This window comes from Channa argus, chromosome 17 (assembly GCF_033026475.1).
Source record: "Channa argus isolate prfri chromosome 17, Channa argus male v1.0, whole genome shotgun sequence".
Classification (NCBI taxonomy): Eukaryota; Metazoa; Chordata; class Actinopteri; order Anabantiformes; family Channidae; genus Channa; species Channa argus.
Genome location: NC_090213.1, coordinates 2,619,335 through 2,643,932, shown reverse-complemented (window position 1 = coordinate 2,643,932; position 24,598 = coordinate 2,619,335). Strand labels below are relative to the sequence as shown.

General features: G+C 39.9%; 1 protein-coding gene and 1 non-coding gene across 6 annotated transcripts; one reads left to right on the top strand and one right to left on the bottom strand.

The window, feature by feature from the left end:
* Nucleotides 1–769: 769 nt before the first annotated feature.
* vash2 (vasohibin 2) lies at nt 770–24,500 on the bottom strand. Of its 5 annotated transcripts, none has more exons than XM_067481705.1 (9): nt 24,405–24,500; nt 22,632–23,074; nt 16,440–16,528; nt 16,137–16,193; nt 15,682–15,756; nt 12,074–12,311; nt 11,848–11,991; nt 9,446–9,564; nt 770–6,269 (listed from the first exon to the last, which is right to left on the bottom strand). In XM_067481705.1, exons 2-9 carry the CDS (start codon nt 22,950–22,952, stop codon nt 6,200–6,202), a joined length of 1,113 nt encoding a protein of 370 aa, XP_067337806.1. In that variant the 5' UTR covers nt 22,953–23,074; nt 24,405–24,500; the 3' UTR covers nt 770–6,199. The 5 variants fall into 5 exon arrangements, with proteins under 5 accessions (XP_067337806.1, XP_067337804.1, XP_067337805.1 ...); XM_067481703.1 differs by having other exon boundaries at nt 23,750–24,478; XM_067481704.1 differs by having other exon boundaries at nt 24,294–24,478.
* trnat-ugu (transfer RNA threonine (anticodon UGU)) lies at nt 14,533–14,605 on the top strand. The gene has a single exon. It is a non-coding gene; the product is annotated as a tRNA-Thr (tRNA).
* Nucleotides 24,501–24,598: the final 98 nt, after the last annotated feature.

Below are 24,598 nucleotides of genomic sequence, written 5' to 3'. Positions count from 1 at the left end.
TGCTCTGAGAGTTGGCCCTAAAATGTTGTAGCCAAAGCTCAACACACTTATACAACCAAAATAAAACACACAGATTACTATTAATCTAATTTATGGCAGTGAAGGGTCTCAGTTCTCAGTCGTCCTGGATTTGCTCATCTGGAAGGTGAATCATGTCAACTGGACTGAACTAACCACCAGTTTGCAGACCAAGCAGAAAGAAGTCCAGTTGACAGGATTCAACCTTCAGACTCTCAAATTTATCTAATGGGTTTGTGTTTACTCAAAACTATTATCTTTAAAAAAAAAAAAGTAAATGATTTGGGGTCGAACATTTTTAATATGTAGATGGAATCGGACCATTTAAATTAGCTTGAACAGTAGTTTTCTGTACCACTGTTTGTATTTGTACTTTATGTACTAACATTTTCTGCTACTTCAGAGGCAAATATTTTACTTCTCAGTCTGTTTAATAACTATAGCTATTTCTTAGAAAAACTAATGCAGCAAAAATAGGACATTAATTATTTAAAAATCCCAAATTACCCAGCAGTTCCTAATGTAATTCAAAATTATTCAGACATCATCAGCATATAAGCAAATATGGTTAAAATATCTTTATTTTTAATTTATTTCTATTTTTCCTTAAATAATTGATCTGAGTACTTCTACTGCCATTGCAACACATGACTGTATTTTTCCAAACCTAAATAAATAGTGAGAAGTTTCTGGAAAAAAGTATTTGTATGAAAACCAACAGTACGTCCATGCAAACCAAAGAGCACAGAGGTAAAAACATAGATCTTTTATTAAAAGAACACATGCTGCTACAGTTGTTGATTACAAATAGCTGTTTTCAGATCACAGATACTGTAACAGTAGGAGAGTTACAATTTTATTCGGGGGGGTCAATAGTAGTTATCCTACTATTGATCGCTGCGAGTATACAAACCTACATTGTACTGTTGGACAGACTCAGCAGCCCCCACAAAAACAATAAGTGTGTAATCAAGTTCTTCTTGGCTCTGTGTTTGTCTGTCTGCTGGCTGAATACTGTTACTACTGAGCAACACTTCAAACCTAACACTTGAGAATTTAGTACAAAGGCAGACGGAGCAAATCTGTCAGCTTTCAAAGTTTATGACAAAACTAAATGCGTTGTCACAGAAAGACAGAACATATTTGAGCAAGAACTAAAAGTCCAGCCGGAAGGAATAAGTGTGTGAATGACACGTAACTAAAAGCTCCAACTTTGTTCTTTTTTGCACAAATACACAGTGGAAAGTCCAAACAACACACGAAAATACACGAAACACTGCTGAGGCGCTGGAAGCTCTGCACGGATACTTTAGGAAAAAAAAAAATCATATTTCAAATACTGTTTGGAAACAGCTTGTTGATCAGACTTTGGTTCAGCTTTTTTTTTTTTTGTCAATTCAGCAGCTGCAGAGCACAAATAAAAATATTTTTTGGCCAGCAAAAAGGTTTTTGTAGGAAACGGGGCACTTCTGAACTTCCTTAATTAGTATCCTTCCATTTGAAAAGGCAGAAAGACCAGGTCACAGATTTTATGTTATAAAATGACAAAACACAGTGGGAAGAAGAAAAGTGCCTGCAGCACATCAGCAAAATGTAAAATCCTTGTGCCATCAAATCTGACTTGCGTAAAAAGCTGTCACATTAATTAATGATTATAAAATGAATAAAGTACATTTTACAGTACAGTGAGTCAACGACTAAGTTGGAATTGAGAAACATGGTATCAGCACTTTAGAAAGAGTCAAAGTTTTCTCATTTAAAATCATTGTACAATCTGCAGAGACGAAAATGAAAACATTCAATAAGAAGAAAAGGTCAAGCACAGAAATTTAACTTGCAAACAGACATAACGATTCAGTCGCTACATCAAGTTATCACTGTTGTGTTTTGCTTTTTTTTTCCTTTGACTATTGTCATAGTTTTTGTTGCACAGTCGTGTAGTTTGTCACTGTTGTTGGGTTCAATCCATTTAAATGCAGTTTTGAAGTTTCTTTGAATCCAAAGTCTCCATAGTCATTGAATTTTAGGCCCATTGTTCAGAGAGATGTTTGATATGAAAGTTCATAATTAGTTTATCAGTTTGTCCACAACCCAGGAAAAAGCAGCTCTTTGCTTCTTTTAATGCTAACAAACGTTGCAACACAACCTTCAGTACAAATATGAACATGCTGAGCTGGTTGCTTTGTGCCAGGGTTGGCGACGTGACAGCCAGACTTGTCTGTGGACTGTGCTGTGGTCCACTGCTGGACAAACATCAGGATCATGTAAAAAAAATTCTGCTTCTTAGCACAGCACCATGTATCAGTGATAATGGCTCGGGCAGGATCTGCACACAAAGGAAGCTGTGGATTTGTGTTTCTATATTGTGCAGAAAAGCTACTGAAAGGTCCTAGTCTTACTTGGTGAGCAGGTTGTTAGATGGAGCCACAAACACCTTGTTCCTCCATGGTTTGAATTGTGGAAGACTAGGATTTAGTTTTTTGTCATAACCTCTCTCAGTGTGTGCATAGCTCATTGTGGAAACAAAAAGCTAGGATGACATGTAGTTCCGTTTACAGGAAAACACAGCTGTGTTTGAGCGTGAAGATTCCGAGAAACATTCAACAAAAAGGGAAAAAACAATATTCAGAGACAGTCTGAGCCAAAAAAACCCCACAATCCTCCAGCTGATCCCTGTGCTTTTCTGTGTGTAACATAATCTTTGCTGCATTGCTCGTCGCTAATGTTGCACCAGGCATCTGTCAAACCTCACTGCAAATCAGATTCTCAAAATAAATTTCCCCCCAATGTTATTTCAAACTTGGAGTCAAAGTAAAACTTGAACTTCCTGGTTGAATATAACAAATAGGAAAGTTTCCTTCAAGCAGAGCTAATGACCTAAAATCTGCCTTTTCAATACGTTGCGTGATTCTCAGGTGTTGCTGGCTAAAGATCGCAGCTCGTTAGGAGGCGAGTCCCAGAGTGAACAGCTCCCAGCATGAAAACTGAAATACGGCTTCCTCTCCCTCCTGCTTTCTGTATGTATGGAGTAGCTGAGCTCTGCCCATACTCACAGAGAGCAGACAGGAGAGACACTGCAGCATGAACAACTATATTTTCAGGTCCTCTGATGCTGATGGGCCCATTTTCAGTCTCAAATTGAAGTGAAATGCTCACAGCACAGACTGCAGATGTACCTGGAGACATTTGTAATGGGCCAAAGTAAGCGCCCAGATCGGCTGATGCAGATTTATTAAAAACGCAGGTCGATATGATTAATTGGTTAACGGATCCATTTAAAAAAAATACAAAATTCTAATCTAATTTTCACTGCATTTGCTGGTGTATTGCTGTTGGCTAGTGGAATATCTTGAAACGCGGCCTAGTTAGCGAGTAGGACATCCAAACAGACCCCGACCTCAAATGTTTCACAAGGAACCTTTTTAAAAAGTCACTATCCATTGATTATAGCTCCCAGAAGATCAAATATGAACATATAACACTACTAAACAAGTTTGGGGTCATTAAATTTTACCTACCAAAGTCAAAAATGAAAAGTAGCCTGGTGCAGCTTTAATGACCTTAAGTTACATCAGTGTATCCTCACATTAGTTCTAAGCAGCAGATTTGCCCACCGTCTACATGCCCTTGAGCAAAGCATCCAACCCTTCCATTCTGTCAGGAACCAGCTGTGGAGGACTGTGGTTGTACTTCTGGATAGTTGAATGAAACTGATTCCTGTAGTTCTCGGTCTGAAAGTTACATTATGGCACAACAACGTGTTGATTTAATGATTTCCTCTCTGGCATTGATGTGAGCTCAGAATGGTTAAAATCAACTGACTTATCACAATGACCGTGTGATTTCAAGCTTCATAGCTGTGATTCAGCAAAGGCCTCCTCAGGAGAATCCAAAAGACCCTCACTCGACTGGATTTTGGATAATCCTTATGAAACAGTGCATACAGTGCTGACTGAACTCTCATAGGTCACTTTAACACCAAAGTGTCACAGAGCGAAATAGAGATTCATTCAGCTGCTCTGAGAACATTTGTTGTTTCCTGGCTCTTTTCTCCTTTACTGAACTAAAAATATGATTTATATAAAAAACCCATTTAACACTCACTGGCACACTGTTACACGTTTTGTGTTTTCAGGATTTTAAACTAAAGGTTAAAATGTCTGCTTGGTGGGGATTAAAAGTTGACCCTGCTGCCTCGACTGTCTTTAGCTGTTTTGCATTTCTCGTCACATAGATCTGACTTGAATGAGGCTTTTGTCACAGAGCGTTCACTCAGCCAACAACATCTGCCTCCAGTCTTTGTCTGAGTGGACAAACTGAACTTGAAACCAGCTAAATCATTTTATTTCCCGGCTGTTAATGCAGCAGCTGTGATCACAGCAGCCAGCTGTTTGACAGTGTGTGTTTCTGTGTGAATACAGCTGAGTCAGGCTGCTGCAAACCAAACTCTACTAATGTGCTTCAGGAACATTTTTGACTTGAGAGCAAAATGTACTTAGTGTTGGTGTTGGAATAACAGTAAGTAATATTTAATATAAGTGTAATAAAGTTACAGGGTTAATATTTCAGTGATAACAGCAATATGGTACTAACATATTCAGTACAGGAAATGGCCCTGATTATTATTTTAGTACCATATTACTAATATATTACAGCAACTGTTTCCAAAATATTACCTCATTACCAATAACTTTTGTAGAATATTAATGTTTTCTGACTTTTCTCAGTTTTCATATTTCTTAATAATTGAATACTTTCACATCCTTGGGCCTAAATTCACAATTTTAGATCAGTGTTTTGTATTTTTTTTTGGCTCATTATTCAGAAAAACAAGTGTGGTGTAAAGTTACTTCACCTAGTGTAAGTGAAGGTGGAATAATCAAAGGTAGTGATTAGTTTGACAAAAATACTAAATATGCACCTTTGTCTTTATAGAAAATATTAGCAAGTGCAGCAAAAAGTACTGTGACAGTGAACCGATCCTCTAACACTAGTCTGTGTGGGAGACTTGCTGTTTCTTTCTGAAGGTTAAATCCCCAGTGTGAAAACAGCTGTGGTTACGAATTCATTGTGTGTCAACAGAGGGTGGGAGGTGGGGGGAGGGGTTGCTGCAGTGCTCTAATGATGTTCCACTGATCTTCTGCAGTGAATCCTCTCTATTTCACTTCCTCGCTTGTCTCATCTTCCAAACTATTTCACTCCCAATCTCTCGCCATGCAGCTTTAATTTTCCCCAGCATAGTCTTTGCATGTCCTCTTTATACTAAACCTGACCAGTCTAATCAATGCAATCTGCAGATACAAGTCTATTTAGTCGACTTATTTGAACTGATGTTGAGTAAGAATCTGGAAACTTCAAAGTTGAACTAGAACTAAAACCTTTCTGCAGTAGTTCAGCAGGTATGTAAGAAAAATATCTCCCGTTTCCCTCTGATCTCGTGCTGCTTTAACTTAACACCACCGTATTGGAAAACTGGAAAACCTGGAAAGTCGTGGCCACAACACATTAAGCGTCGTCTCGATAGTGGGAATGTGCCATCACACAGAACCACCAGTAAATTAAAGTTTCATTAGTTGTGTTTTGAGCAGAATCTAACCTTTTTGTTGTGACTCTTCCAACATGGTGACCTGTCCCCTGAATATCTGATCATATTTGTATCGACGTATCTAGTTTTTCTTCTGTCTGGCTTCGAGTTCTAGCCCTTCTCTAAGACAAGCGGTCACTTTGCTACTTCTGGTGACCTGATGGCTCTCAACCTTTAATTTTTTAAACCCCTGTTGAATTATATGTAGGAAGTAAAGACTTTTACTTCATAACTGAAATGTTTGTATTAAAAAAAAAAAATCTGCTACTTTTAGTTTCTTTAATGTTGAGGCTATTGTAAAAGATCCATTGCTACTAAACAGGGAGACCTCATCTATTCACACTGCATGAAAACCAAACGTCACTTTCAATCTGAGTCTCTGCTTCTACGTTCTTCCTGTTCAAGCTGAGAAAAGCTCTTAGCAACATTTGTGTGCTCATCATTCACCTCGCTCGTGTTGCATCCAGTGGAGTTGCTCTAGACGCAAGTGTGACTCCTCTCCTGAAAGTGCTGGTGGGAGGCCTGGATGCTTGGAGTGTGGGGAGGGGGCGTCTGGTTGGATGTGGGACGGCTGAAGATGGAGGCGTGGGGAGCACATCAGATGCGGATCTGGTAGCCGTCATTGAGAGTGCTGAGCTCTGGGGGCTTCCTCTCCACGGAGGCTGGCCTGAAAGAGACCAGGTACACATGCTGATCATACACTGATCACTGAAGGAAAGAGCCTGCTGTTGGAGAAGGGCTCAGTAATAATAAGGATGTAAAACAGTCCAGTTAGTCAACGAGCACAAACTTGTACTGTCTCCACACTGAGCAACAATTCTAGGAAGAAGCTCGAATTAAATAAACGATGCCTGGGTTGGGTTTAAAAATGGGTTACGAATCACAGTAACTTCAAAAACGATGCAAACAGAAGCTTCCTTTAAGTCATGAATAGGACGTTCGTCACAGACATGAAGAAAAATGAAGAGCTCTCTTGTATCAGTGAAATGCTTTAGAAGCCAAAAGGTCTTCAGCTGTAATCTTTTTACAGTGCTCTGCCTCTCTCTTCATCCTCCTCTGTTCTTTCCTTATTCAGGCCTATTATTGCCAGTGATTTTGGCTTTGAAGGAGCCTTTCAGGTTCTCTCTCTGAAGGGGTCTCAGGTTAAAGCTAATATAGAAAGTTGACCACCCCGATCTTTGTTCTCTCCTCCTGTCTAAAGTAATTGCCCTGGCAGCTGATATTCTACATCTATTTTCTCTCCTTCAATCTCCCCTCCCCCTCTTTAACCTGTCTGTCAGTTCTTATTCTTTGCTTTCATGTGTTTAATGTTCTCTCAACTTATCTAAATGAGGTGAGAAATCCTGAAAATCTTTCAAATCTGTTTGAAAGCTGTTTCTTGTGTTTTATCCGTGTCTAGCAGGCAGTGCTGCTAAAATAACCCCGTGTCCAGGCTCTCAGCTGTTTGAGCCAGCAGCAGATTATTATCCTGTCTCTGCTGCAGCCGCTGTTGGTAGTAGCAACATGTTAAGTGGTCTCTTGATAACAGTAATAGCTTTTTAAGTACCACATTCAAGTGGTTTAAAGTGGTAAAGTATTGTTCCACCGTTCTCCTGATGGTTTAAATGGTTTCTCTAAACAGATGAAACGATTAACTTTTAAGATTTAAAAAATAAAGAGACAATGCGTTAGTTTGAATCCTGAAGCTGTTTTCATAATCCACATCTCATTATTATCTTATTTCAAAAAGCCTTGTGATAATTTTTTAACTGGCTTTACCTCCTCAAAACATTATTAAAATGCCTTTGTGTAATTATTGTTGGGTCTTTAAAATTACAGTATTTGCTCAGGTGATGCCCCTTAGAGGTGGGGGATCAAGGTTTAGCGTTTGACCTTGGGGCACTTTATCAATAATGCTGTTGACTGTTGAGTGGGTTTGAACCTGGGACATTCAATTTACAACACTCAGTGGTATAAAAAGGATTATTACAGTGTGGATCAGACTAGAATTACATAAATTGTTTTACACATGTACAGATCAATGCAAGACAAAGTGTCCATGCTTTAGTTTGGGGCTTAAAACTCTGAATGTCATATCTGCCGTGTTTTAACGCTATGGGCTTAAATTGGGTTCATGAATTTTTAAATACACTGCATTTGTAAGTATGAAGGTAATAAACTGTTCTTAGTTACCTGTGGAATATGCAGTTTGTTATACTATTTACCATTGTTGTATTTGTTGGTTTTAATCCTATTTTAGAACTTAGTCTTTTACCTCTTTTCTATGTCTTTCTGAGAAAATAAAAATTATTTTCAATTGCCTTATTGTTTGAAAGGTGCTGTACGAATAAATTGGCCTTGCTGGAGAGAATTCAATATGACTTCAATATCTCTATCCAGCAGAGCAGCAGACACATTGCGGTTTTTGAGATTTTATTACTAAATACCTTGGGGCATGTTGATTAAATGCAGTGAGCAGGTTGATAATGAGGCTCTGATGTAAAATCTACTTTTGTGTTTTTTTTTTTTTGGTTTTTAAACTGAAGCACTGCACATTACTGTCACTATGATCTGTTAAACAGCTTGTTCTATACAAGTACGGTGCAAACTTGAAAGAAATGTCATGTGACTCATTTATGCATCATTAAAATGTCATTTCTGTGGCTTTTTTTCCCCCCCAAGTTCTATTCTTTACTTACATGTGTTATTCACTTTGACAGTCAGTCACAGCGACAATATTTTTACCAGAAAATTGTCTCATAACCTAATTGGTTAGGATTTCATATTAAATTATTGAGCAAAAGTTGGTGTGTCATTGTTTTTTTTTTTTTTTTAAACACACAAACAGTAAACCATGTCAAATGTTATTAGATGAGTTAAGACCTGAATGTCACCTGTCCTGGTGCTGTGTGCAGCTGCTGTCCAAGTCGGATTGTGTTACATCCCACCACACAGCTGCCGGCACACAAACACACACTGCATTCTACGTACGTGTGTGTGTCTCTCTCAAGTTTCCCCTGAACTGAAGTGACGTGGTGAGTCACGCTGTTTTTAAGATCCGCTAACTTCAGAAGAATGTCATCCAGCCGGGTTAAACTGGAGTATTACTTTCCCGCAAAAGAATCTGCTGGAAATGCGCATTGACATTACACATTATCCAATTTAGTTTGGAGCAGGTTCACACTTTTACAGTCTGAAACGTGAGTTTGTCCAAAAGCCTGTTTGATTTGCTTGGAACTGAGCAAGTTTTAAAAAAAAAGCAGTCATGACTGTATTAAGTACAGTAGAGTGTTTCCTTAGTGGCCAACACACACAAACTGAACAATAATACTGTTTCTTTTTAAATCTGTTAAGACTTAAGTTCAATTGTCTCTTCAGTTCTAGAAAACAATTCATGTTTAATAGTAATTTTTGAGGTCTCTTAAACTGGGAGAGAGACAGTTTGCTGCTGTTGTCAAAACAGAACAAGGACGCGTCTGCCTGGTGATAACGCTGAGCTGTGGGCAGTGGCAGCTGTGTGCTGAGATTAGCCCACGTGTGAGAACTTTGTCAAGCTCCTTGCACACAGACAATATGGGATTGTTGCCATCAAGATTTTAGAAGAACGTTTTCCTTGGTGCCAAATTTTACACAAACACACCAAGTCTATACTCTCTTGACCTAAAGAGCAGGGCCATGAAAACAGGGAGAGGAGGAAGGAAGTATTAGACAGGAGCTGATAAATACCAGCAGCCGTCATTCAAATGCTGGTGAACCCAATGGTACTGTACATATAAAACCCTTCCCTCAACCTAAAATCTGCTCTGCTCCCTCAGAAGGCTTCTGTCTTCAGGTACAAACAAAAAAGTGGTGCAAATCACTCACGATTTGTCTCTGCGGTTTGTGAAGCGCCGCTGTGGGCTGCTCTGCCGTCGCCGTGGTGATAAGGATTTCCCACGACTCCGCTCCTTGATTGGCGACTGGGCGCTGGAGGATTTCAGGATCTAAAAAAAAAAGAGGAAAAACACACGCAAATCAACAAAAATGTATCTATAAATAATTTTATGTTTAGTAGAATTTTAAATTTAGATTTGTATCAATTTTTAATATTAATGAATAAAATGACTAACAAAACTGCAAACGAAATCTCCAAGCACTGCCAGCACTGAATAGACAGATTAGCTGTTAAAGAGTAAAACATATTTTTTAAATGGAGAATAAACCAAAGTTAAAAGAAAAGTGAAAACGTCAAATTGTATTAAGGCAGGAAATGTGTTCCTGTATGGATGTTAGCTAAAAGCCTTTTTATTTGGCTTTTCCTTTTTTCTGCCACCTAGTGGTCAAACACGATCAATTCATTTGTTATGTTTCTGATTTATACATCACACAGTTTGCAAACAGTCCAAAACAAAATGGGACCAAATCCTCAAAGCAACTAATACTACGTCTAATGATCTTGGTAAACTGACTAATCTCCCACAAAATGTACAAAAAAACCCAAAACACAGATGCTGTTTCAGGGCAGCTATCGAAAACAAGGCTCCAGAAACCAATCCAGCCATCCACACACGCATGAGTGTGTCTGACAATTCCTTTTTAAATCTCCATTAATCCTCAAAAAACTGCAGTGACAGACAAATCATGCAGAACATGAAACTGTGTGTGCGTTAAGCAGCAATTTGAATCTACCATTAAAAAGTCAGACAGAGAAGAAAACTGCAGGATGAACATAGATGGCATGTTTTCCTGGAAAAAGAAAAAGCCAGGAAGTCTGATGTTTCACAGCTGGTCACATTCATCTTGTGGTTCGGAGAGATATGTGGGTCAGTGTGCGTATATGTGTGTTTCTTCCTCGTATGTCCTACAGACCTTTTTAAAAACAAAAAAACAACATGTAAGGACTAAGCAGATCCAATCCCCTTATTATTTTTATTGAACTCGTGTTTATCTTGCTAGAGTTTGCCTGTTCTGCACAAGCTCTTCAATTAGAGCAGCATGTTTGCAGTTAAACATCTTTGTATAAAACTGAATATTAATGTAAAGTCACATTACAAGTGTATTTTGATGTACAAGAATGCACTGATCTACTATGAGTTCTTCACATTCTCATTGAAATCTACACTTTGACACGTACAATAATTCATTGCATAGCCACCAACGGTAACATAAAGCTAATTCTAACTTTAAGTCACACACCAAGGACCAAACAACAAGGCTGCACTTTGGACAAGTACCCTCCAGTGTCCCACCTCAAACTGGCTCCATACATGAGCATAAACACAAACACATGATACAGTCTGGAGTACAGCAGAGATTATATCAAAGTCTCATAAGCCCTGACACAGCTGACTAGCCTGACAGAATGACAGCTGCACACTCACTGACCTACATATCAGGCTGATATGCAGTGTAGTCTATACAGCATCATTTTAAAAAACATATCTCACACGCAATCAAATACAGACTCATACACCTTCAATCAATGAAATGGATTTTAGTTAGAAGAAACAAAAAGTGTGTTTTTATGTGGTTTTCTATCTTAACTTATCACAGATCTTGACTGACTTGAGCTGCAGACATATGCAAACATGCAAAAACGGAAAACAACCCTACAATAAATTACGAATAAACCTAATCATAAAACACTTGACCTCAAACAACCCACTTCTCTCCCTCTCTCCACCTCACACATTCCTTGCTACTCCATCGTGCCCTAAATAATTCCTGACAGTTTTATATTCCATGTTCAGCCCAAAGCAAACAACGTTCCACTCTGGTCTTGTGGGAAAAAGTAATAAAGGTGTTTCCCTTGTTCAGACTAAAAAAAACCCCCAAAACATTTCCATCAGTATTTTTTCCTGTTGCTAAGTTTAGCCAGAAGGACCATTAGACCCAGTGGATGAAACTCAACCTAGAGTCTCTGTGACATTGAAAATGAGGCTAGTGATCATGGTTGAACATGTTACACGTTACGAACATGCATTTACAGTATAAATGAAATGTGGCTTTTAATTAACTGGCATTTTTTGTTACTTGACTAACAATTTATCAGGTAGTGAGCATTAAGAATCAACTTTGTAGTATTCTTATCTATATGTCAGTGGGGACGTCAGAGGAAAGCACTCACTACAATTATGTGAATAGGTTGGTTGGTAGATATGAGTGAAACATACAAATATTTGTTTCATGTATTAATTTCACACAGATCTGTAATGAAGTGCTCTTATTTTCAGTGGATGTTTTAGTCACTGACGTTCCAGTGTGTTTCTATTGCACATAATATGTACCTTCATCCTCATGTCACGACCGTGTTTCTCCAGCTCCTTCCTCATCTCCTGAGCTCCCAGTCGGGCAGCATTCAGCACCAAATGCTTCCACTCGATTGGTTGGAAGACATGTGGGTCGTGAGGCACGTACAGGCCAATCTTCACCTGGGAGAAGCGGAGAATGTCTTCATTCACAGATTTAAACACATGACTCCTTCCTACCTCCATCATCTATTCCCTCTCTTACCTTTTTTAGAGTGTGCTGGTATCTCTTGTATGAACTCTCGAACTCTGCCACCAGCTCTCCCAGTGTGCGGTGTGTCAGCGGTTTGTCCATCAGGTCCTGGCGGCGACTCATACCCAGAGATCCATAGCGACCGTTGCAGTAGACGCCCAACACAACATGGTGGAAGCAGTGGCCCGAAAACTGGGTCTTAAAACTGATGGGGAAACGCTCGAGAGACGTCAGGCCGTTGGTCAGGTAGCTGGTCAACACACTGGAGTCAAAGAAGAATCTGCAGAGTTTTGCTTTTCATACTTTAAGCCTAAAAATAAACTAATGTAGAAATACTCTGGCTGCATAGCTGAGAGTATTGTTTACCAAAGCAGAGACATCACAGCAGCTTGAATCATGGGAAATTAGATTAAGTCCAACTCCTAGAAAGACAATACTATGAAAATTCCACTGGGTAAACAATGGCTCTGTGTAAAAATCAGAAACCTTTGCAGTTAATCCAATCATAACTGAATAAGGTCTATATTTAGTCAAGTCTCATGCTGTGGGCTGCATAGCTTCATACTAACACTGATCCAACTGTATCAATCACACACACATACACAGATACAAAGATCTGGATAGGATCTTCTGCAGCCAGCAGCAGCCAAACATCTCTGTTATTCACAGTGAAGCATGTCATTGGCCACAGTGCCTTTCCAGCCACAGCACTACTGTGTTAACACAACTACACCACTGGTCACACACAAGTGTGTGTGTGTGTGTGTGTGTGTGTGTCTCAATACTGCTGAAAAGTCTGCAGTAACAACAGGGTAAATTATACTTTCTTTACAGCTCACATTTGTAATAACTGCTGATATGTCTGACTTCTATGAGTAAAACACGTCTTTATGTGAAGATTTCTGTTGGAGAGTAACTTGTAGTGATACAAGTAAACAACACACACGGTTGTTCCTCTCTAATGAATGGTTCATTAAACAAATCCACTTCCTGTGATTGAGGACATGTGACACTGATCGCTCCCTCTGACTGTTGCCATAGAAACCACTCCAAGAGAAACAGCCAATGAGTACAATGTCTCTTCTTCCTACACACTCCTTACTTCCTCGAAATGAAACAATATGTGACATATGACTATATGACAGTCTCTCATGCTGAAAGAAAAAAATTAAATAAAAAGGCAGCTCAAAACCTTTCAAAAACCATATTTCACTGTTCCATTTTTAATAAGTAGGTAACTAAGAATCTCTTTATCTACAGACATAATGAATTTTAAAATGCAATTTCTTGCTCCTCCTTTCAGTTTTTCCATCCCTACATCTCTGTTCCTCCCTCGCCTGCACACATCCTCCCTCTTCCTCTAGTGTCTCTATTACACTCCTGCACACTCTACATTTCAAGTGGCAAGATTTAAGATAAGAAAATACTGCAAAAAGGCATAAAGAGCCATGTGCCTTCCTTCCAGCAAAGTGCAAGCTCAGAGTTTCTCCAGTAGCAGCCAGAGAGAATGGTCTTGAAATGTGGCTTAAAGTCTATGGACACAGAAGTATGGGGCTGCTCTCAAAGCTTACTATGGGCTACTATCATAATGCTACAGCCTACACATGTCACAAATGGGCTTCCAACATTGTAATTTTAAAACTAGTCTTTCACGACAGTGCCCTTCAATGCCAACCTTATTTTTTTAAACTTTACTTTGGCATTGGGGAACTTTACTAACCTGCACCGAGGCCTGAAATCAGCCCTGAGCTCAAACTTGGGTGAACTGTCTAATTTGCTTATGCTCTCATGGCTGAATGTGAGCAAATGTCCGCAGGTCCTGTAATGCTTGTAATGTTCAGGCAGGATTGTGCTTTTGGATCTGTAGTCCATTCCCCAGCCTCAAAACATTTACTAAATTTACTGCTACATTTTCTAACTTACTCTGTAACCTTTTGTTTTTTAAAAAGCTGCTTATCATTCCACTTGAAAATGCTTTGTAGATGAGCCTTCTTCCTCAAAGCACAAGCCACTGATAAATTATACAATAAGACACAGGGTCAAAAGAAAAAACAAACAGTTCTGCTGTGACCCGAGATAAACCCTGAATATCCTGGAGAGAAGTCAGATCACTGTTAACAGGGAAGGAAAGCAACCAGTGGCAGCACAGACAGAAGCCAGACAGACAGCTCCAACTGCCTCAGGCTATAGCAACGATTGCTATTCCTTCTTCTGTCTCCTCACTTTTCTGTCTAAGATTTCCCCTCACACCATCTCAGTATTTATTATTAACAATGACTCACTTGAAAGTGAGTGCAGAATACAGAGAATACAGAATACAGTGCAGAATACAGAGACACCAAGTGACTAACAGAGTCAACTTGTTAGGTTGGTATCAGATTAGCCTAACAATAGACGGTATGACAGAAGGGTGTGTCCACTGCTGTAATTTACAATTGAAAAGGTTGTCAGCCACCTTCATTAACAGGTGAGGCCTCATAGCTCAGTGGTTAGAGCACTGGTCTTGTAAACCAGGGGTCGCGAGTTCAATTCTCGCTGGGGCCTGACATCTTTTTTTTCCAGAGAATTTGACACCAAGGTGACACTTACTTTCTCTATGTTATGAACACAGACAGATCGACATTTAGGAAACAGAGCACACACACACAATTGAACGCATTTTCTTCTTCTGACTACATTCTTGTCTCATTTTCTGCTCACTCTCTTTGGCTCGAATGTGCTTTTTTCCATATGGCTTTAAAAAAACAAAAACAAAGTCTGTTTCTGCTGTTCCTACCACTTTCCTCTCCCTTTCTGTTCCTTTCATCTGTAGGCTAATGTCAGTCTGGGTTAAAGTCACTGTCAGCTGCCACCCTAAGAGCCCTGGAAAACATGCCACTGTGAAACTAGCACATGTGACCACCCATCTTCTGGCTGGAGACCCCAGATAGAGTGAAGCAAGGATTCACAAGAGATGGGATGCAACATATATGATAAAGGCAAAAAGTGGCCACAAAACTAATCTTCAAGAAAAAACTAAGAATATTTTTTTTCTAACTGAAGCTGCGGAATGGAAATTATCTGAATCAAATAATAATTGGTTAAGAATTTATTTATTGGCAAAATTCCAATTTAGATCCAATTTTGAACAATTTACATAGAGCGCAACAGTTGAGTGTTATGTGGAAACCCAGGTCTGCACTTATATATACACTGCTTCTCATTCGTCCGTTCGCACTCCCAATCACACACACACACTCATTAAAAGTCAGTGTTTGAAAACTGGATTGTAGCCAAACCAGAATTTTAATACTTCTAGTGACAAATTATTCTTGTCAAATTTAATGATAAAGCTGCTAGAAAACATATGCACTGCTGCTTTAAAATTTACACTCTGCTGGATGGTACTAAGCTTTTGAGTGTGTGCGCGTGTGTGTGTGTGTGTCTAATTGTGTGGCAGGGGGTTAAAACTTTGAAGTCGGCTTGTTGCCAAGCAACACTGGTTCAGCGTGAGATGGAAAGAGTGGTGCAGTTGTTTGGGGGCATTAGGACATTAGAGCTACATGTCTTATTGATTTCTGCCAGATAAGAAAGTAACCTTTTGGCCCTGTGCATGGTTTGAATGTGCAGGTAAAGGATACATTCCCAGGATGACGGCTTCGAGGCATTTTATTGGCAAAGACTCCCTGATCATCTCTCTTGCTGTCTCCATAAGCCTAGATTAGCAGATGAGGAGGAGATGAAGAGGAAGGGGAGAAGAGTGGATAAGGGACAATGGGAGAAATAAGAGAAGAGGAGGATGGAAGGAGAAGAACGTGAATCTATTACTGAACTTCGTTAAGGTCTCTTCTCTTTCCCATTCTTTACTGGGAAGTCAAAGGCTGTAGGTGGTAGTTACCTGGTTCAAAGCTCCAGTACCAACCACATCATTAGTCACAGCACCTCAATGTATGTACAGTATGAAACAAATAATAAATAAATAAACACAAACGTGTTAAGAAATCAGAGCAAGGTTTTCACATGAAGGTTGTGACAACCGGAAAGGTAAAGATTATACTTTTCCTGCGAGACATTTTCTGAGCTGAACTCCACTTACCCACATAGTGGACGGCTCTTCTTGATTTCAAAGAACTGAGTTCCTGTGTGGTTGTATCTGATGGAAAGGTTATGGGCAACAAAGCATTTGGAGCAGTTTTGATTAATACTGTAATTCTTTCACAACACTCCTGAAGTTGATGTTATGCTGGTACATTGACAATCCCTCAAACGTCCAGGAAAAATGTCAAATACAAAAGAGACACAAACAGAACCAACATCACCAGAGAGGTGTAGCTCTCATCATGACATACTGTATTTTGGCATGTGCTGCCTTGTGTGTTGTGTTTGCGTTAAAGGATGCTGTAGAGTCTTCATGTAGTTCTGGACGGCCACCAGCCAGTCTGGGACGGACATGGACGGTTTGAATGTTGGGACTGGGGGAACAGGATGCTGGACAAAGAGAGAGAAAGATGCAATTGCATGAGACTGTTTACACATTGTTTCTAGCTAAGCAACCTGTAATAATGGTTAGATTCCCTTAACCCCCTCTTAATCTTTTTTTTTTTTTTTTAAAAAAACCTGTTTTCTCAGTGTCTGTGTCATTACAGCTCCTGCTGGCTAAGTGTCCACTACTGCTGGAAAAATGTACACTTGGCATCACTGCTCTATTTTTCACATTACTCATACACTAAAAGAACAAAATAACACTACAGCACTGATTCTGTGTGCAATGGAGACAAGGTTGTGGCAAATACATGAAGACGGACATAAGTGAGACACACAAATGGCTACAAAGAGACGTAAAGCAAACACTATAAAAGTAAAATAAAAATAACATACAAATAAAATAACCACAAACTGTGTCCAAACTCAAAAAAAAACATCTAAAATGAGAAGCCAACAACCACAAAGAGAAAAAGAAATAACCAAAAAAAGAGATGTAGAATTAACTACAAAGATGTGGAAACCAGAAACACAAAATTACAAATAAAACATCAATCACAAATCAAAAGATGACCAGAGTCAGAAGTTTATTCTGAAGATGACGACGAAGACCTTAACGTACGAGAATTCACAGCTGATGCTGGCTGAAGGTTTTGCGTCAGAAAGAAAAAAAACAACATCACAACAAAATTTAGATGGCAGCACAATAGAACAGTTCTACTGCTATTGTCATCACTGCAGCCACAAGTGGTGGGTTACATATATGCAGGAAGGAAAAAAGAACAGAACAGAAATGAAAACAGTATATTTATTACACAGTCAAGGAAAAACCACGAGAAAAACAACCCTAACATTCTGGATGAATGATTAAGTGGGGAGCACTTTAACCTCTGAGCCATTTCACCTCAACAAGAACCATCTCCAAAAACAGGGTCACAGATGTGGTTTTATGAAAGGACGTGACCACACCATCCGAGAGTGAGTCAGACCTAAATACAAACCAACACTTCCTCTGACACAGAGGCATCTGTGTGTGTGTGTGTGTGTGTGTGTGTGTGTGTGTGTGTGTGTGTGTGTGTGTGTGTGTGTGTGTGTGTGTGTGTGTGTGTGTGTGTGTGTGTGTGCAGGAAGGGTGAAACATAGCACAAGCCCTATCATTTCCTGCGGCTTTTTGCTTCGCTGTTTATTTAAAGAGAGAGCTGAAGAAGACGACAGCAGGACAACATGAAGAGTGACCCCTGAAACTGTATGTTCTCCCCTCACTTGCTTCCCCATTTAAAAAGAAAAAAAAGGAAGAAAATTTGAAACAATGGTAGGAAAACCAAAACCAACTACATGCATGTCAGTAGACACGCACCCCTCAAACAACAACAACAGATAGCAGGTCCACTTGTCAATCATTCAGTGAGAGAGTAAAACCCTTCAAATTGTCAACAGTCATTTAGTGGAAAGTGTTCTGCCAGCCAAGACCTGGAAAGAGACACGTTTTACTGCAATGTAAAATGTAGAGTAGTGAAATCCTCACTAAGGCATAATAAAGTGACTGCATCAGCTACACACACAAGCTGCTGGGTGAGGGAGTGAGATGAGTGGTTGTCCCTCACTTTTATTATCCCCTCTTCTCAGCTACAGAGGAACGTCGGTTAGACCTGCCATCATACCCACTGCAGAACTTCTTTGCAAAAAAGCTTAAAGAATTTAGAGTAAACTGCAGTGAATACAGCTTGGAAAAAAAAAAAAAAAAAAAGGTTAACAGATTCTGTTACAGTGAATGGACATTTGGAAATCCCCTCCCCAAAGTCATCTTTTCTTACTACCCCACCCCCGACCCCTCATTTGAAAAAATCCTTTTTGTTTTCTCCATCCCTTTCCCTTCTCACTCTCCATCTCTTGCCTCTGTCACACCCATTTTTTCCATCTTCTCTCTACATCATTATCACTTACATCAGTTACCTATTTTTATACACTGCCTCCATGTCTACAAATGCTGCAGCAGGAAAATGACCCACACAGCAAAATTGGAAACAAAGTTTCGAATAAGGTATTTTAAAAAAAGAATCTATTTTATCATGTAACGTAACCAATGTGTTGGGTTGATGTGATTTATCCTTAGTCTGCATCATTTCATTACTAAAAATAGGACTTTGTAAAACTTTTGACACTCTCACGGACAAAAACCTACACTCGCATCACAGGCCTTAATGCTTAATTCCTATTTTCAAGTCAAAACTGATGGTTGTGTGTTGGTGGTTCAAATTCAAGTGATGTGTATTGAATTCCAAAAGGTAACACCACTGAGCGTCTTAACTGCCATGCATGTGCTAATTTCATGGAACGTAACTTTACATTTTGAAAAGTAAAAAAAATAAAATAAAATGGGGGTGGGGAACAGAAAGAAACTAAATGTAAGGCTAAAGGGGAGTGGAACTAGTAATTTGATTCAGTTTTAATACAGATACAGTTAACGGTTACTGATTAAATTGTTACTGATACTGTCAAATTGAAAAATATCTGTAGGAACCAGTAAAACAGCGTTGTCCTCTGTTACCTTAGAAGCAGTTAAATTCTGTGCACATTAAAAATGGAAACAACAAAGCAGGATGGAGAGGTAGCTCTTACTTTCTGTTGTCAAGATATTTTTAAAGCAGGACATCCCAAGTGTCTCTGTGTATGTGTGTGAGGAAAACCGGGACAGCTGAGGAACAAATGTTTAGGCAAAGTCTCAACATGAATCCCTCCGTTTTTTTGCAATCAGCTCTTTTTATCTGGTTGCATAAAAAGTGATGACAACTTCTTCTTAAGGCTTTTCATTACTGCTTAGCTGTGTCTTGTATCTACACTAGGAGAAAAGTAATCACACTAAATAGAACACCGCCTTAAACATTATTAAAAGAACATAACATACTGATTTCAGTGGTCACGGGTTTGTCTGCACTATGAAATGGGTAACATACCTTTGTCATCTTTGTCAAATTGACAAAGACAAGAAGATGAATAAAAGTAAGTGACAACTAATGACAGATGTAATAATTCCACACAGCTCACACACTAGTGGCCTTTTCTATTCCTGTTTTCTTCTTAATGCCTGTTGACTTAGACCATATCTTTAATTAAAAATGTGTTTTTCTACAACTTTGACAGGTCTTTGCTCAGACGAGTTCTAGCCAGTTTTGTTTTACTATTACAGGTCGCTCAGGAAGTCCATTTGGTATCCAGAGATTATCCACTACCCAGATTGTATTAGAGGGATTATTTGGTTCCTGTGCCAATATTTCTATTCTGTTAAAGAGGACATGAAGTATGGCAACAACACCTACCCATGTAAAATCTACCTGAAGGTACCACGTTCCTTTTTTAAAGCACCCTGATACCTGCTCTCCGTTCCAAGTTCCTCTTAAAGCCGATCTCATTTGCTTGTGGTTATCAGTTTTATAAAAAAAAAAAAAAAAAAAAAATAGAAATACTGCCTAAAGTATTTATTTTACACACAAGAGCTGTAAAAAAAACACAAAAAAAATAAAAATCCCTTCTCTCTCTAAAGGCAAAGTTAACCTAATTGGGTCAGTGTATTACTAACTGCATATGTGTGAACCACCTGTTCACACACACACACACACAGAGTCAGGTTGCATATCAACAATACTGCAACATAAACCAGCGAACACCATAGGTACCATACAACAATTATACTGGCCGCTGGAGTTTCCTAGCAAAGCCACTAGATTCTATACAATTTTACAAAAGTTATTAATTAGAAACCAGAAAAAGCATTTCCAAAAAGAAAACACACTGTGAATGCTTCAGAGCCAGGTTGAAAACGCTAAACTGTTTTTGCTGAAATGAAATGACTTGGCAAACCTCAAAGCCTTAAAAACTTCAAAGGCCATTATGTGACATCACTGATGAGGTCAACGATTTTTAAAAGTATAAAACTATAACAATCTTAAAAAGCATAAAAGTTATTAAAAATCCCTATACAAGCAATAATGTCCTTTATAAGCTGAACATTTTGAAGTTTGCACGGTTTGAACTAGCTCACAGGATGCCAAAATAGTTAGGCGCCAAATTACGTATTAAACATTTACAATTTGAAAGCACAAGACTTAAAACTGTCCTGTTCACATGTGTGTAGTTTTTCTGCGTTGGTGTTTGTTTGCACATGTCCAACAGAAGGCTGCGTCCACAACAACAGCATGGGTTTCTGGCACGGACAGGCAAGCAGGTCACTAATGACGACAAGGCACATTAGCAGAGCTAAACAACAACCAGATTCCCTCTCAGCCTGAAATACAACAAGCATTCCAGCAAATCACAAAGAAGAAACCTATGATCTGTACAAAGCCACTGTAGCAGAAAACAAAGATGTGGATCATGTTTACAGATTTAGTTACTATCACACAGAAGAACCAAGTGCTCATCTTCAGTCTTGTCTGCTTCTATATAAAAAAGAACGTACCAACTTATAAGAAAAAAAAACACCCGAAGAAAAGATTAACTTTCATTAATGCTGCTGCTGCTGCTACTACTGTTTTAACAACTTGCATGTCAGTAATAGAGGTTGTGCTGGAATTATGTTAGAAATACAACAAGTTCCATATGAATTCTCAAGAATAGTTCATTGTCATTTCAGCTCTCAGTTCCTTAAAAATTGTTAGGAAGCATACTGACAGAACTTTGCTGAAATACAGCCAGGTTTTGATGCCACAGACGTGTATATGTGCGTTCGAGTCAGGAGTCAAAGTGAGTCAAACACACAGTGACAAATCCAAAAAGCAGAACTAACATTATTTGACAGGTATTGTGCCCCTGATTTAGCAAACTTGTTGTCATGGTAATGTGATGCATTTCTGTGTGTGACTATGAGTGTACATCGTTTCTTGTGTGGTTATTTGTGAAGGCGTAAAAATCACGTTGACATAAACACCTAATCTAGGCACTTCCAACACTTCTGCAAACTATGCCTTGCACTGACTCACTGTCTGGCGCCACAATTGTGACCTTCCCCACCATCGTAACAGTCATAATGAAGACAACAATAATCATCATTTAATTTAATTAACTAGGTTTTGTAATGATGAGGTCTTGCTCCAGAGGTGGTTGTGTCGTTCTGGAAGAAAAGAATAGCAGCGTTTTCAAAGCGGTGTAGCAACAAGACCTGCTCAGAGTTCAACAAAGCCTCATCCCATCATACACTGAGCACCTGCTCTTATGGCAGCCCAGCGAGAGAAACCTGAAGTCTCACACCAATTAATCATATCTTGTCACAACAGCTCTATTCTAAAACTGCACACATTTGGACCCCTTCACAGTAAAGCAGCCTCAGAGGACCATGAAGTAACCGTCCAAGTAGAGCCATTAACACAACATGTCTAATATATTGATGCTGTCATTCAAACACCTCCCATGTTCAACCGTGTGGATTTTTGAGTCTAACTTCAACCAAATAAATGCTTTTTTATTCAAATATAACATTGACAAGGACAATCAAATTCCTGCTATATATGCCTACTAGCCTAGCTGCAGATCTTTTGGACTGTAAACCACTTTCTGAGCCATCTTTTAAATTACTATTCACACTTACAAAGTAGATGTTTACGTGTTTGAAAATAAAGTTATAAATTGAAGTAATAAAGCATGAACAGAATAGCAAATTGTTAAAGCGCCCTGGTCAAAAGCGCTGCTAGGTGGCAGGAGGAAGTGTTCGGAAATCATGACAACATATGTAAATACCATTAACAAAGATAAGCAGAAGTAAAAAAGGTGAGACATTTTCAACCTAACGTCCACCTTTGCAGCACAGTGTAGAAAAACGGTTTTGGGCTTGTCACTTCAGGGGAAGCCACAGCGGAATGTGTTCCGCAGGTTGATTCAGCACCAGTTTTTACACCAGTTGCCCGTCCTGCCGCAACCCTCCTATTTTATCCCAACTCGGGACCGGCTCCAAGGTGGCCCTTGGTTGCTGGGCAGGGCCACACCTGGTGGTGTGGGATTCGAACCCACAGCTTTCTGCATCCCAACCCAATATTCTACCACTGGCAGCAAATTAGCTGTTTATAATGTCTCATTAAAATTTCTACTCTGGGGAAGCACACAATCCCTGCTGGCTTACCTTGGGAAGGTATGCAGCGTTTCGTATCCTGTCCACCATCTCCTGGCCCTCAGGGTGCACAGCAGCTACATGGGACCACATCCTCTCCCAGGTGACACTCTCTATAGGAAAACCAGTCCGGTTAACATAGAAAAGAACGCCTCCATCCTTCTCCTCTTCCTCCCCAGGGGAGTGGGAACTGTTGTTTGGGGGAGACGCACAAGAATCTTCCTGGGTGCTGCAGCGGAGGAGGCAGTGTGAGCTCGTGCTCTTGGACCGGCCGTGGCGGCTCAACTTGGCCGGAGATGTGCCAGGGTGGCCTGGGGAGTTGGGTCCAGTCATTGCTTCCAAGAGGGCCAGGTGTAGGAAGAGGAAAGGTTAGGGCAGGAAATCCTCCTCCAGCTACAAGAGCTTTGTCTTGTTAATTAGTATTGGTCCAAACATGTTGATGTTCTGAAGCAAACCTGCCAGGATAAAAACACCAAAAAACTCAGCCTTACCCGAACACATTGTGCATGCTCAAACCAGGCCTGCAATGCAGTGAGAATGTCGGTTCAGTTTTCAAGATGGATTAAAAATCACTTCTACACTATGTTTCCATAAAGGTACAGTGCTGTTTATAATAAGAGGCACCAAAGAGGAGCTGCGTTGAATAATAGCGCTACAGTTGAGAATGCAACCATGACTACATGACTACAAAGTCAGGCAAAAAGTAATAATAGTTGTGCAGCAAGAGTAGACTTTTCACCCGACTGTAAATCGGTAAATATGGAAAGTAAATGTAAGTATTGTGTGTGGATATATATGTCTAAAATAAGAAACACGCCACCACAGATTAACACCTTACAACAAAAACACCCACAAGTCCAACAGAAGTAGACTGTGGTAGAAAACCCGTTCAATACATTTACTTACAATGCAAAGTACAAAGACGTCGTTATTTAATGTGGACAGTAGAAGTTAAGTCGTGGTGATGCAAAATGGCCAATAAACTTAACCACACATAAAAAAAAATACCTGCAGAAAACACACAGTGGGCAACTCAATTACTACAGGGACTCAAGTTCACGTCGATATGACATTTTTTTTGTGCAAGTGCATCCGCTGAAATATGCCAACCGTTATTAATCCAACCTTACCGTAATCTCCACAGGAGCCCCTACTTCAGAGAAACGACGGAACCTGGGGTTTAAAGGGCACGTGCCTCGCAAAGCACACAGCGAGGAGAAATAAGTCCCATTCATAACAAGGCGTCGTTTGTCCACCGCCGTCTGCGAAGTCCCCGTTTTGGGTCGAGGCTTTGTAACTTCACCTCTGTCAGCATGTGTCAAGCTAGCAACAGCTAATAGCAACACGTCCGATTGTACGGTGGCTCCCACTTCAAAGTAAAAGCGTTACGTTTATCTGTAAAGCGCACACAAAGAGCAAGTGCGAAAAATCGGTGTGGCATATTCATACGTCCGTCATGTCTTCATTTCTAAAGGCATTTCTGTGGACCGGGGGGCTTTTTGCCAGAAACCTTAACCAAACAAACCCAGTTCTTGCTGAAGCTCTGATATATTGAAAAGCTCACCCGGAAGTCCTCCTGTTTTAGCTAGCGGCACGAGAGCGCTCTGCTACCTTCGGGTCTCACAACACTGTGGGGGCTAGAGCCTCCCCACCACACTAGTCCGGGAGAATTACCTCTTCTGTGCATCCCCTTCCATCAGTAGCCTGCACGGCTCCTCCTTAACAACCGACTATTACTAAAACCCAACCTCATGCTGATAAAAAGAGGCGTCTTTGGTCCCTTACATGATAAAATTGATGGGAAAAAACGGTGCCACTAGCTTCCTGCTGTCCTCTTCTACTTCAGTTGCTCGTGCAATCTCCAGCGGTTGGTCATTGGCCAAGCCAACAAAGAGGGGCGGGGCACAGTGTACGCCTTACCATATTTGGAAGCGACGGCGCTCTCTCATTGGCGGATTTTGGTGTGTGAAGGCGTCAAC